This window comes from Hibiscus syriacus, unplaced genomic scaffold (assembly GCF_006381635.1).
Source record: "Hibiscus syriacus cultivar Baekdansim isolate YM2019G1 unplaced genomic scaffold, ASM638163v2 tig00110895_pilon, whole genome shotgun sequence".
Lineage (NCBI taxonomy): Eukaryota > Viridiplantae > Streptophyta > Magnoliopsida > Malvales > Malvaceae > Hibiscus > Hibiscus syriacus.
This window is the reverse complement of record NW_024062903.1, coordinates 1,970,325-1,984,773: the sequence shown is the minus strand read 5'-3', so window position 1 is coordinate 1,984,773 and position 14,449 is coordinate 1,970,325. Positions and strand designations below refer to the sequence as shown.

Sequence of the window (14,449 nt, the reverse complement as noted above, 5' to 3'; positions counted from 1 at the left end):
TGTTTTACAACGGTTAGTTCAAGGAGAATTGGTTCGAGGGCTGCCTAAACTAAAATTTAATAATGATAAAATCTGTGATGCTTGTGCTAAAGGAAAACAAAAGCGAGTTTCTTTTAAATCCATTAATGATGTGTCAACTAGTAGAGTATTACAATTGATCCATATAGATCTTTTTGGGCCAACTAGGACTACTAGCTTGGGTGGAAAACAATATGCATTTGTCTTGGTAGATGACTATTCTAGATATACTTGAATTCTATTCTTAAGTACTAAAGATGAAGCATTAGAAAATTTCATCACATTTTCAAAAGTAATCCAAAACGAAAAAGGTTACTCTATCACTAGTATTAGAAGTGATCATGGCACTGAATTTGAAAATCTTGGATTTAATGAGTTTTGTAATTCTAATGGTATTAGCCATAATTTTTCAGCACCTAGAACCCCTCAACAAAACGGAGTTTTTGAGAGGAAAATCGAACTTTAGAAGAAATGGCTAGAACCATGCTTTGTGAAAATAATTTGCCAAAATATTTTTGGGCGGAAGCCACAAATATCGCTTGTTATGTTGTAAATCAAGTAATGATTAGGCCAATTTTAAAGAAAACTCCATATGAAATTTTCAAAAATAAAAAGCCTAACATTAGCTATTTTCATCCTTTTGGATGTAAATGTTTTGTTTTAAACAACGGTAAAGAAAACCTTGGCAAATTTGATGCTAAAAGTGATGAAATAGTTTTTTTGGGTTATTCCTTAAATTCTAAAGCGTATCGAGTATTTAATAAAAGAACTTTAGTTTTAGAAGAGTCTATACATGTTGTTTTCGATGATAATCTCCTTCCGAGGAAGTATTCTTGTGTTAATGATGATGTTGGTATTATAAATACAAATGATGTTAGACATAACGTTGGAGAATCATCATCAAAGAAAGAAACGAAAGATGAGGAAACTCATGATCCTCTCGAGAATCCAACCATTGAAGAAAGGGAAGTATCTTATCCAAGAGAGTACAACTATGTCAAGGATGGTGAGATTATAGGTGATCCATCCAAAGGGGTAACAACTCGATCTTCTCTTCGAAATATTTGTAATTATGTTGCATTTATTTCATGCATAGAGCCTGAGAACATTAAAGAAGCATTAAATGATGAACATTGGATTATGGCTATGCAAGAAGAGTTAAATCAATTTGAGAGAAGTAAAGTATGAACATTAGTTAAAATGCCTAGTAATAAATCTACTGTAGATACTAGATGGGTATTTAGGAATAAGCTTGATGAGAGTGGTAATATAGTTAGAAACAAGACTAGACTTGTTGCTCAAGGGTATACTCAAGAAGAGGGCATAGACTATGATGAAACATACGCTCCCGTAGCTAGGATGGAAGCAATTAGAATGTTATTAGCATTTGCATGTTTTCATGAATTTAAACTATATCAAATGGATGTTAAAAGTGCATTTTTAAATGGTTTTATAAAATAAGAAGTGTATGTGGAACAACCTCCAGGTTTTGAAGATTCAAAATTTTTGGATCATGTTCTTAAATTGACAAAAGCACTTTATGGTTTAAAACAAGCTCCTAGAGCTTGGTATGAAAGATTGTCAAACTTTTAAATTTAAAAAGGTTTTTCAAAAGGAAAGGTTGACACTACATTGTTTTTAAAGCATAAAGGTAAAGATTTATTAGTAGTTCAAATTTATGTTGATGATATAATATTTGGTTCTACTAATGATGTTCTTTGCCAAGAATTTTCTAAGCTAATGCAAAGCGAATTCGAAATGAGCATGATGGGGGAGCTCTCATTTTTCTTGGGACTCCAAATCAAGCAAAGAAAAGATGGCATCTTCATCAATCAAGCTAAGTACGTCAAAGATATGCTCAAGAAGTTTGGACTGGAAAATGGGAAACCTCATGACACTCCAATGAGCTCTTCTACAAAGCTTGACTTGGATGAAGGAGGTAAATGTGTAGATGTTAAATTATATAGGTCAATGATTGGTTCTTTGCTCTATCTAACTGCAAGTAGACCAGACATTATGTTTAGTGTTTGCTTATGTGCTAGATTTCAATCATGTCCTAAGGAATCACATTTACTAGCTGTTAAGAGAATCTTTAGATACCTTAAGGACACTCTTAGTTTAGGACTTTGGTATCCTAGAGACTCTAGCTTTAGCTTGCATGCCTTTTCTGATACGGATTATGGAGGATGCAAATTAGATAGGAAAAGTACCTCCGGTACTTTCCAATTCCTTGGAAATATGCTGATTTCTTGGTTTTCAAAGAAATAAAATTGTGTTGCATTATCTACCACTGAAGTCGAATACATTTCAGCTGGTAGTTGTTGTGCACAAATTTTATGGATGAAACAACAACTTTTGATTATAGAATTGAAGTAGGTACCATTCCTATCAAGTGTGACAATACTAGTGCTATTTGTCTCACTAAAAATCCCATCCAACACTCTAGAACTAAGCACATTGAAATAAGACATCACTTCATTAGAGACCATGTCACTAAGGAAGATGTAGTTCTAAAATTTGTTGATACTTTGCATCAATTAGTGGATATCTTTACAAAACCTTTAGACAATGAACGTTTTTGGACACTTAGGAGAGAATTAGGTTTAACTGACCTATCTTCACTAAGTGTTTAAAATAATTTTGGCATTTTAAAGAATAAATGAAAAATGCTTATAATTGTAATTTCTGATTACATTCATTGCTATTAGTTAGGGGGAGTTTATGATTCTTGATGAAAAAAATTTAACTTTATGTTCAAATGTAGTTTAAGGATTAATTTGATTGATTGAACATAATTAATTTTTGATATATGAGTTACCAATACCACTAGAGAAGATTAATTTAGCATTTTGAGTGTTTAAAATACAGATTTTTTAATTATAGGGCAGAGGGAATCGATACCCCCCTGGGGTTCTGGTTTTTAACACGGGCAGAACCCAATTTTTGCTAAAACCCTCCCTTCCTCTTCACGCCGTGCTCTTCTCCTCTCTCTCCCTATCTCCTTTTTGCTTCATAACATCTATTTCTAGTCGAAATTTCATCATTTTTCAAATCCTAAACCTGCTAGCATCATTAAAATCGTGCAAACAACATCAAAATCCACTCAATCTCATCTTTCAAGGTAAATTTTTCTAAACTCTCTGTTTCATTGATTTTGAACATATGACTAGTTTCAATTAGTTCTAGATAGAAATAGTGATCGGGCATTGATTGTTTAGTGATTAGAAACTAGATTTTACAACTAATTTCATCAAAAACACAAGAATTTTCCAAAATTCTTTGAAATTTTCGAAATAATTTTTTTTCTTCAAATTATTGTGTTTTGATTGAATTATGTTGTTGTTATGAAAACTATACATATATTGATTTTCAAAATCTCATTTTTCAATAAGTTTTTCAAAAACTTTGCCCATTAGGATTAGTTTAGAGAACCTTGAAATATTGAGGACTCAATTGAGTTTTGGGATTGATTACATTGCATACATGTGTTTTATAATTGCAGGTTATTCATTCTATTCCGATTTTCTTAAACCATGTCAAATCCTAAACGTGCTAGGTCTTCATCTAGTCGTTCAAACCAACAACCAAATCCACCTCCAAATCCTTATCCTATTCCTAAAATTCCTATTCCTAATCCCATTGATCCTAATATGACTATCCAAAACTCATGCTTCAATCATCCTGGTCCTAGAAATCATCGTTTTTGGTATTATCAATATTTTGACTCTTACAAAATTAGAGAAGAATGTATCCCTTCTGTTCAAGCTATGATAGATATCGATTTTAGATATCTTTCTCTTTTACAAGAGTGGAAATTTGATAAACTTTGTGACCTTGAACCTATAGTTTACCATCAACTTGTTCGCATATTCTATTCTAATGCTGTGTGTGTTAAAAACCGAGCTCAAACCAAAACCATAACAGTTCGTTCCTATCTCCTAGGACAATTCTTTCATCTTGACTCGGTTTACATAGCTAATGAATTAGGATTAGATAATGATGGTATATCAAATGAAAAACAGTTTTTAGGTTCTCGTTATAAAAGAAGGGATAATGCGAGTGTCTTAGATCTTCATGATCGTTTTCTTCATCTAATGATTTCTTGGTGGTTTCGACCATCTGGAGGTCGTTACTCAACTCTTAGAGCCTTGGATATTTGGTGGTTACATTGTTTCCAAAATAATATTAAAATAAACCTACCTCAGATTATTTTTGTTGAAATTGTTGAAACCGTAAATCTTGTTCCTAATAAGAAACTCTGTTCATCTCTAGTTTACGGTTGCATTCTGAGTAATCTATTTTCTAAAGCGGGGCTTAGGGTTGGTCTAGATGCCGTCTTTCCTCTCAATAAACAAATTAATCTTCTTTCCTTAACGAGAGTGGGATGGATAAAGAATAAGGAAACCAGTGAATGGGTTCAATCTTCTGAAAATACTCCGGGAGCTAGTTCTTCTTAAGCTCCACCAGAAGCTGACGACGATCCCGAGCTTGAACAATTAATGCAAAATATTGACGATGCCGACGATGAGCCGGAACAGCACGAGGAACAAGCTCAGCAAGAAGATCATGTGCCTCCATATTTTCAATCATTTATGGAGACATTTGATTTCCGTTATGCATCCTTGGATTCTCGCTTCACTTCCATAGAATCTCACTTATCGACTATGGAAGCTCAACAATTGGAAATTCTCTGGGAGATGCGTGCAAACAATGAAGCAACCAACGCTCGTATTAATGCACTCACTCATGAAATGGTAGCTATGCGAGCTCATTTCCCATATCCCGATCCTCCTACGGATGCTTGAACTTTGATCTTTGCTTTGCTTGTTTGAATTGAACTTGGATATTTTCATTATTGTTAAAACATTTTGAATGATTTTGGATTGTTTATTTTTGGTTGTTCAAATTTATGTTTAATACATTTGATTTGGATTTCGTGTTTATTTTGCATCTTTAGACATATATGACCAATTATCCATTACATGTTTATGAATATTGATTCTGAAACTAATGGCTAACCTCTCTTTTGATTGTGATCTTAGCAGCTTAAGCTTTATATTAATAAATCAATTGGCTTACGTTTTTTTCAAAACTCTTGTTTAAAACGTTTTTATAGGGTCTTTTTGATTTAACAAAAAGGGGGAGAAAGTATTAAAGTAAGGGGGAGTAGTATTTTTCAAATTAAAATTCATTTTGAAATTAGAAAATCTTAAAATGTTTTGTTATATCAAAAAGGGGGAGATTGTTGAAAACATTTTGATGTTTCGATATAACAAATTAAATTAAAAGAATTTTAATTTTGAAAATGATTTTTCTAAGCATATTCGATATATTAAATCGAATATCAAAATACTCAAAGTATTTCAAAGTTCATTTTAAATCCTTACTAAAGTTTAAAATTAAGTTTTAATATTAAAATAATTTCAAAACAATTTTACAAAGTATTTCGAACCGTTTCAAAGTCAAAAATTACAGTTTGTCCAGAGGGAACCGATTTCCCCCCAAGGGGGTACCGATTCCCCCTGAATGGTTTGGCTCCGAGAAATTCCAGTATGCTCGGAGGGAACCGATTCCCCCCAGGGGTATCGATTCCCCCACTATTCAACGGTCGAAATATTTGAATTTTACACTTAGGGAACCGATTCCCCATGAGAGGTGCCGATTCCCCCCACGCTCCAAGCTGTTGTATTAATTGTTTTCACACTTAAACGACTCTAATAACTTCATTAATGATCCCCAACATTCAGAAGTGATTCAAGGTGTATTTAAACAGGCTTAGAAGCCATTGATCAATAACAAGAAACATCAAGCAACTAAAATCAAGAGAGAATCAAAGAGAAAGCATCAAACCTCAAGTTTGAGCATTTCAAGCCTATTTTTCATTCAATATTCATTTTGCTTTCAAGAACACTTATTGTGCTCAATTGTATTCATTCTTGAGTGTTCTTTTCTTTGTTCTAGAATTGTGCAAACAATCTACCTTGTGAGGATTTCCTTGTAAGTTTGCAAATTTGTATTGTTCTCTTTGGGAGAGAGAGTTCTCAAGAATTTGGGGTATAATTCTTGAGGGTTTGTAAGGTTACACTTTTTCCTTAAAAGAAAGACAAATTAGTGAATTTGTGGAAAATCCTTAGTGTGGATAGCTAAGGTAGTGGACGTAGACTTTGGTTGAGAAAGTCGAACCACTCTAAATCGTTGTACAATTACTTTCAATTTTCTGCAAAAGCTTCCACCAAAATTTTTATTTCCAATTCACCCCCCCTCTTGGTCGATTCCATCGATCGATTAACTCAACATACATATATTAGTGAATTTCATAAATTTTAAAAAAAAATTAATCAAAATGCAATATAAGAAGAATATAAGACTTACCCCTCATTCGAAATAGCCATTGTATTCAACCCTTAATAACACACCCCACCAAGACCGATCAAGAAACAAATGCATATCATCGTTGAGTTTGCATATGTCAGCGTAACACCCCTGGCTCCACTCATGTAGATAAAAATCAACAACGGTCTTAGCCCAAAGGGTATTATCCAGAATTGTGTCTGGTAGTGTTCTCCTCTCTACTTCAGATACCGGAATGGTACTGACCGGTAACTCATACAAAATCCAACTCTCATCCATCATGTCGAGAACGTGAGGGGGTTTATCAATATGTCGACATATTATGCCATGTGAATCGGGCTCTTGAACGGTGGAAGGGACCTCTTGAATGATGATAGGGGCCTCTTGAATAGTGGGAGGAGTCTCTTGAAGGATGATAGGGGCCTCTTGAACGATATGAGAGGCCTCTTGAATGATGACAGGTGAATCGAACTTCTTCTTACGTAGTCTTGGCACTATTGGGGTGAACGGAGACGTAATGGCATGTGCACAACGTCTGATGTGTGAACCCCGTCGTGCAAGAAAAACCCGACATAAAACATCTACCTTATCGGACCGCTAAAAATAAATTAATACATAAATCAGTAAATAAACAAATAAATAATGCCGAAAAAAGGTTATTTGTATTTTTAGTATATTATTAAACAAACTTACCTTATTACGTAGAGTATGAACCTCATTCTGCAACGATGCAACAATCTCACGTAGAGCGGCTACATCATCACGTAAAGTAGATACCTCACCGCGTAAAGCACCATTGTTATCGCGTAAAACCTCTACCTCACCACGTAAAGACCGTACCTTATCACGTCATGCACCATTGTCTTCACGTAAAATATCGACATCCTCATGAAAAGCATTGACCTCATCACGTAACTCCCCTAACTCATCCCGTGGAGGCGGAGAACATGGAGATAAATGTCGTGACATCTTTGTCGGTCGCCTATCATGAGGTGATGGTGGAGAAGAGGCTCGATGATGTGATGGAATAGGTGATGGCTCTCATTGTGAAGATGATGGCTCTGGGTGTCGAGTTGTAGAATCGACTCGATCAGGTGATGGCTCTCTAAGTGGGGGTGCTCATCATCCGTGCCATAAAAAAAACGCTTACTAGCTTGCCACCAATCAGTGGCAAGCTCAGCCTTTGTAATGGATATTTGGCTTCCTAACAATATAAAAGGTCAAATAAAGTTAAACGTCTACTAGTAATAACTTGTTTATATATGGTAGTATTTGTGTTAACTTACATCATTCATCGTCGTATATGGTAGTAACTCTTCCCAATCCAACAGTCAGATCCTCCTCCAGGAAATAACCCTAGGAATATTATTTGAATTTTTGATTGCATATGTCTGCATGCTGGGAAAAGCCTCAAATATCCAAATTTACAAACAATATAATACACAAACATTAGTAATTGTTAAATAATTAATTATAATTTTGGAAAGATTATATAGAAATTCTTACCTTAAAGGCCCAAATAAAGCCTTCCAAAGTGTATTTGGAACCATGACCACGCAAACTTTTTCGGTCCTCAAAGGCAGACGATAACTTTTTTTGGGTAGCTTTCCATAGATATGAACCCCACGGAAACACGTTCCATGCATTTAGGTCCTCTACCAATAATATTAGGTCCTCAGAAGTAGGTTGTCTGGCCTCTTTGCCTAAAAAGTCGGCATGCGAAAGTAATAAAAGGCATACTCGGACAACATCGAGGTCATCCATCCGAGTAAAACCATATTTAACTAGTAATATTTTCAAGTCGTCAACGTGTAAACTCGGCTTCGCCTTTTCCAGCTCAGGAAAAACCCGAGATAACCATGATGGGCGAGCGATATGACTAGTGTACCAACCTACTTCATCGTGTCTGAAGCGTAGACCAGTGATTAAGCAAAACTCCTCCCGCCGAAAACAAGTATACGCTAGAGGAAAATAAAACCATATCTCTTCATCACCACGTTGTATCCTCTCGGGTAGATCGTTAGTCATTGTCTGAAGAAACAAATGGGTCAACATAGCATCTCCACCTGGATGTTAAACTTTCAGCCATGGCCCAAAGCAAGTATCCTCAAACAATTTTCTTTGTACAGATGTAAGTGTCGACGCAATTGTAGTGACTAGGCTTAATTTATTCCTTAAGGTCAATGAAGCAAAAAAAGTATACAAAAACAATAAACATACCAAGTTAGATATACCAAAAACTACAAATTATACACTATAAACAGACATGATATTAAACAGTGAAAACATAGCCAAATATGTTTCAAACTTGAACGGTATTCACCCAAGTCATTATTCTATCATAGTTCACAAAATGCATCAGATAACATTCCAGAAGTAAACACTTATATAAACATTTAAAAGGACAACATATAGGTTTAATGCAGGTTCAAGGACAACATAAAGAATAGTAGTTTATTCTTGAAACTTAAATTCCCAACACTGTGAAGTTAGTATTTGTCTTTGTTTTTTGGTTGAAGTAATGCAATTCATTCAAGTTTCAATTTGCAGAAGAAGAATAGTTTCTGAAACTTAAAATCGCAACGCGAAAATAAAATCGGGTTGCGATTTTCGCTTTCGTGTTGCGAATTTAAGTTTCAAATAGTCTTCTGCAAATTGAAACTTGAATGAATTGCATTACTTCAACCAAAAGACAAAACAAAGACAAATACTAACTTTACAGGGTTAAAGACTAAACAGTTTAGCAGTATTGGCAGCAACCGAATGAATTTACTAAGCAATCTAAGTGAAATGGTTAATCTATTATTGAAATTACCAGTAAAATTATCATCAATTTAAATATGAAAAATCTAATAATAATATAAAAATTTCAAAATAAAAATAATTAAAAAAACTAACCCTCGTGGTTGATTTTTCATTTCTGATCGTGAATGGTTGTGAGGGTGGCTCTGAGAGATAGAGACAGACGGATTTCGCCGGAGATGGGGACGGATTTCGTCGGAGATGGGGACAGATGTCGCCGTAGAGAGTGAGAGATGGAGATGTGTCTGAGTTGTGTTTTAGGGTTTTAGGTTATGATTTGCGATTATATTGTTTACATTTGTGTTGCGAAATTAATATTGTGTTTCGAATTCGAAAATAAAATTCGCATTGCGAAAATAAACGCGCTTTGTGAATTTGACTTATGTGTTGCGAATTACAAATTTGCGTTGTGATTTACAGATTCGTGATGCGAATTTGAAAATCATGTTGCAAATTTGAAAATCGCGTTGCGAATTTGGAAAATCGTAATTCGAATTCGGAAAATCGAAATGCGATTTACATATTCGCGTAAAATTTGGAAACTGAGTTGCGAAATTAAAGTTCGCATTGCGAATTTGTTGGTCATTTTCGCAAATCCAAAAAAATTTGATTAAAATCGTATATTATAAGACATTTTTAGTTACTGAAATTATTTTCTCAAAAAGAAAAAACTAAAAAGAAAGAATGAATTACGTGGCTGAATGAATTCAATTACATTTCTAACCTACCTCAAAGTCCGTCTCTACCACTCTCCCTCGCCATATTATCCTGCTTTGGTCCCCTCTTCAAACATCTCCGCCGTCGCCACTTTCCAGCAGCCAATTGAAAAGCTTCCAAAAGCATCCGGTCGAATCCTCTTCTGGAAATGGCTGAATCTGAATCTGGAAACCCCCTTTCTCTATCTGAGGTACTCATACTTTAGTTTCATTTCTTTGAAACCAGTATTTGTAATAGTTTATTTTAATTCATGTAAAAACGGACAAGTTCGATCTCCTTTGATTTTTTTTCTTTTATTGCAATTGATCGGGACTGTTTATTTTTAAAAAAATTTATTTCTCTTAGAATTCTGTTCGATTGGACTAAAATGAGCCGATCTGACCGAGTAGTTCTGGATTTTATTAATGAAATTAGTACCAGCGTTTTGAAGTTTTGATGCGGTGTTTTTTATTAAAATTTTGACTGCTTATGCTCGTTTATCAAATATATTTAAGATTCAACTTTCTTGAGAATAATCATGATTCTTGAACATGTGATTAATATGATTTGTTGCTGCTTTTGTTTTCTAAATATATCTGCTCATTGAAGTTACTCTATCACTTGCCTTCAGATTTAATCTATTTGAGTTTGCTGTACGCAATGTTGGTGTTTTGAGGGACCTCATTGATAAGAGTCAATGAAAACGTAATGTTTTGAGCAAAGTTTTCATTGGGTTTGTCACTAGTTGCAAAGCTTGTAATATGTAGAATCAAGTAAAATTTCCGAGCAAAATTTTGGATGACTTGAGCATTCAAGCTTTTGACTAACTGAAGTAAAATTCATCTTTGACTATGTTGTGCGGAAATAATTTATATCAATGTTATAGAATGATTAATTTGGATTTCTATCTTCTTTGAAGCTTGTTGGTACTTGAACATTCCATTCATGCTTAAATTTAGCTAGGATGCAACCTTGTTTGCTAAGCTTTGGTGCTGTCTGATAACTTCAATGAATTTACTACATTTTTTTTTATAGAAGTTGGAGGTCTCATTAAAAACTCCCTTCGTATTCGTTCACATACTAAATGTATGTTAACGAACATTGGAAGGAAGAAAAGAGTACCTCAAATATTATTGATAAAATACCCGATACAAAAGATACCACGGAATATCCTCTCATGGTGATGTACACCATTACAACAAACACCTTAACCTCATATGACCTCATCCAAAGCCACAGTCAAATCACCTTACTTCTAATTATACCACCAGCAGTAGGAATAAAACAGAACATAATACAAACTAAAAGCAACACCTACAACCATATAGACTAAAACAACCACAATTGAAGAGACAAGATCTAATGAGACTCGTCTTCTTCAGGAGCCCAAGAGTTTGGTTTGAATGAAGGTTCTATCTCATGCACCATGACCTTGAAGAAGTTGTCAGCAACCTTCAATTCCACCATTGCATCAATTCTCGCATCAGCCTTTGTGAGGACTTGAATTTTTGCCCGATCAAAGGATGATGGAGACTGACAACTTTCGTCGATAGCTAGTAATAAACCCCACTTATTAGCAATGTTCTTGAAAGTATCCCAATTCCATGCGTGAAAAAGAACACCCTCGCAAACTAACCATACTCGACGACAATCCATTACCAAACTCTCTGACCAAGCTTCGACTATGGAGAACCACTCTACGAGAATCTTTGATTTATCGTTCTTCACGCTTCTCAATGAAGCATTGTCCTCGAAAATCATTAAAATCGCATTACCAGCAGCTCTCATTAAGGTGAAGCCAATGAGGCCCTTCGCTTGCATTTGTCTGGCGAGATGACCAATTTTGACAAAGTCCTTGCACCACCCCACTAGACAATTGCTCAACACCTGAAGTTTTTCTTCATCTATAACACCTTCAACTTTATTTGACCTGATAATGGGCATGTATAGTGGTAGTATTTATTTGACCTGATCATCCTGCAAACCTATTTGAATGTTTGGACATATAGCAATATGCACTGAAGGAGGAAAAATCAGACGCAGCTACAAAACCAGCAGAAGTGAAAGAGGTTGAAAATGCTGTGAATGCTGCTTCTGTGGAAGTTGTCACTGAGAAAGTGGAGGCTCCTGCTGCTGCAGTTGAGGAAAGCACTGAGGCTGCTCCTGCTCCTGCTCCTGCTGAAGAAAGCAATGAAGCCAATTCCACTTCTGAAAACAGTGGTGAAGATGCTCCAGCTGCAGCAGAGAACTCAGATGACGCTGAAGAAACACCAGAGATTAAGGTTGCTTTTCCAAACATGTTTATTAAGATTTCAATCTTTGCTGCCTCCAGAATCTTTATGTGCATGTTAAACTCATCATTACATGTTAGATTGATTCACTAACATATTTTGGTGATGTTTGATATGCAGCTTGAGACTGCCCCAGCAGATTTTCGCTTCCCAACTACAAACCAAACAAGGCATTGCTTCACACGATATATTGAGTACCATCGGTGAGCAATGAATACCTTGTATCTTATAAAGGTACAAAGGTTTGTTTCTTTTGAAATGCTCACTTGGTATATCTTTATCCTCTCTTATACAGTTGTGTTGCTGCAAAAGGAGAAGGTGCTTCAGAGTGTGATAAGTTTTCCAAGTATTATCGTGCCCTATGTCCTGGAGAATGGGTGTGTATTTTCTCCCAAGATCCATAATACACTACACTTCATCATAATAATTGCATAATGGTTTTAACTGATATCAGATGGCTACTGTCTGTTGCTCTTTTTGCATTTGTAAACTATGGAATACCCTATGACCCAACATCTTTTGGAGACAGTTGTTCCTAAGTTAATCCTAAAATGTGTGTTAGTTACAGATGGTCATGTTGAAGAGCTGTCAAATAAGAGTATAGTGGATTGGTTGAATTTGTTTTGTATCTTTTGATGAACTTAAGTGCTAGAAAGTTCATATGGATGGCATATCTTGGTGCCACTGATGTAAAACCATATTGATATCTTCCCATTGATGTGGAGGACTGGAGGCGGGAAAGAGATTTCTTTGAGGGTTTGCATGTGGACAAAGAGAACAGTTTGGGGTATATCACATGGATAGAGAAGTAGATACAGGTGTAACCCTATTTGGTAGCATCAAAGAACATGTTGAAGGATATTCCTTTTATCAATAAGTTAGGGTTTATGGGAAAAATGAAGGGGATTAATTGAAAAGAACTTGGCTTGAAATTTGTGAAAGAGCTTGGTTGAGAGGAGATGAAGGGAATTATATTTGGATTTTTGATTGCATCATTGCCTTAGTGACCTATTCAGTCTTCCCTATTATGCAAGGCCTCTAAGATACAGTGATTACGCAGGAAGCTAGCTTAAAAATACATAATGATAGACTTTGAGGAAATGTCAAAAGCAACCAAAAACCCTTAATCTTAGGTAAGTTACCTCAAAGACAGACCTAAATGACAAATTTTAGGCCATACAGGAAATGAGAAGTCCATTCTTCAAAGTCTCCAAATAGTGAACTATGATAGACTCCAATTTTGAGCTGATTTTGAACTAAATCTTATAATGGATTCTTTGGTTGAAGTAAAATGACTAAACTATAGAAGATTAAATCTTCCTCCTCACTTCCTTATCTCAAACTGGTCCGGTATTGAAGGTCCTCATTGTCAACTGATGTGGAGATTTTTGTTAAAACTTAACATGGAGGAGCATGAAAATAAAAAGGTAGTAAAAAAAGGAAGAGACAGGAATGAAAATGTTTCGTTTTGCATGCTCAATTCAATATTTCATTAATACATTGTTTTTTGAGGAATTGGGAAGGTTTATGCTTTGATTAACACATTCCTGCGGTTTCGATTTAGACTATTTTTTGATTAATCAATTTAGACTATTTGAGTGTGTATAATGTAATAAACTCAGAGGTTGAAGAGTGTATAAGACGCCAGCTTTTATTAACCATTTGGTCTTCAATCTAACAATCACTCATTTCATTTGTGTTTCAGATCGACCGATGGAACGAGCAAAGGGAGAATGGCACTTTTCCGGGACCTCTGTAAGAGGTACTATCTATCGGAAAACCTTGTGGTTTTCTTCTGTTATATCCCACCCAGTGTAACCACAGATGAATTTGTTTGATGAAAATCCTGTTTGAAAGGATGAGATAATAAGAAATTTTGGCATGTATTTTAGGCTAATTAGATCAAGGATGATACCTTTGCTCAACAAATACAAAATATTTTAAAATTTATACGATATAGAAAATAATTTAAATACGATATAAATAATAAAACAAATATAAAATATGAAGCCGACCTTGAGGACTTAGTTGCCTCTTAACCAATTGGGTAGAGAAGGTCCACTGGTGAGTGGGGTTAGGCTGGGCTGAGCTGCCCAACATGAGTTCTTTTCTTGCTTTAGACTAACTAGCAAAGCAATAGCAAGGCTCACAATTTCCAACCCTAATTTTTGTTTCTCCATTAGGTTAGACGAGATTGATCTTATTGAGATTAAAAATATTTATCTATATTAATGTCTAACAATTAGTGATTTTGGATAAATGGCGAGGTAAATTTCAATTACATTTATAAT

General features: G+C 35.1%; 1 protein-coding gene across 2 annotated transcripts; it reads left to right on the top strand.

Annotated features, from left to right (window-relative positions):
• The first annotated feature begins 9,909 nt into the window (after window positions 1-9,909).
• On the top strand, window positions 9,910-14,047 carry LOC120145976 (cytochrome c oxidase subunit 6b-1-like). 2 transcript variants are annotated; one of them, XM_039159657.1, is made up of 6 exons: window positions 9,910-10,078; window positions 11,877-12,149; window positions 12,279-12,361; window positions 12,454-12,535; window positions 13,864-13,943; window positions 13,976-14,047. In XM_039159657.1, exons 1-5 carry the CDS (start codon window positions 10,037-10,039, stop codon window positions 13,915-13,917), a joined length of 534 nt encoding a protein of 177 aa, XP_039015588.1. In that variant the 5' UTR covers window positions 9,910-10,036; the 3' UTR covers window positions 13,918-13,943; window positions 13,976-14,047. The 2 variants fall into 2 exon arrangements, with proteins under 2 accessions (XP_039015588.1, XP_039015587.1); XM_039159656.1 differs by having other exon boundaries at window positions 9,914-10,078; window positions 13,864-14,013.
• Window positions 14,048-14,449: the final 402 nt, after the last annotated feature.

Excerpts from the sequence above, each read along its gene's own strand:
- LOC120145976 (XM_039159657.1), top strand. The coding sequence starts at position 10,037 with ATGGCTGAATCTGAATCTGGAAACCCCCTTTCTCTATCTGAG. Across the intron at positions 12,150-12,278 it reads AAGAAACACCAGAGATTAAG|CTTGAGACTGCCCCAGCAGA; the intron begins GTTGCTTTTCCA and ends TTTGATATGCAG. Across the intron at positions 12,536-13,863 it reads CCCTATGTCCTGGAGAATGG|ATCGACCGATGGAACGAGCA; the intron begins GTGTGTATTTTC and ends TTTGTGTTTCAG.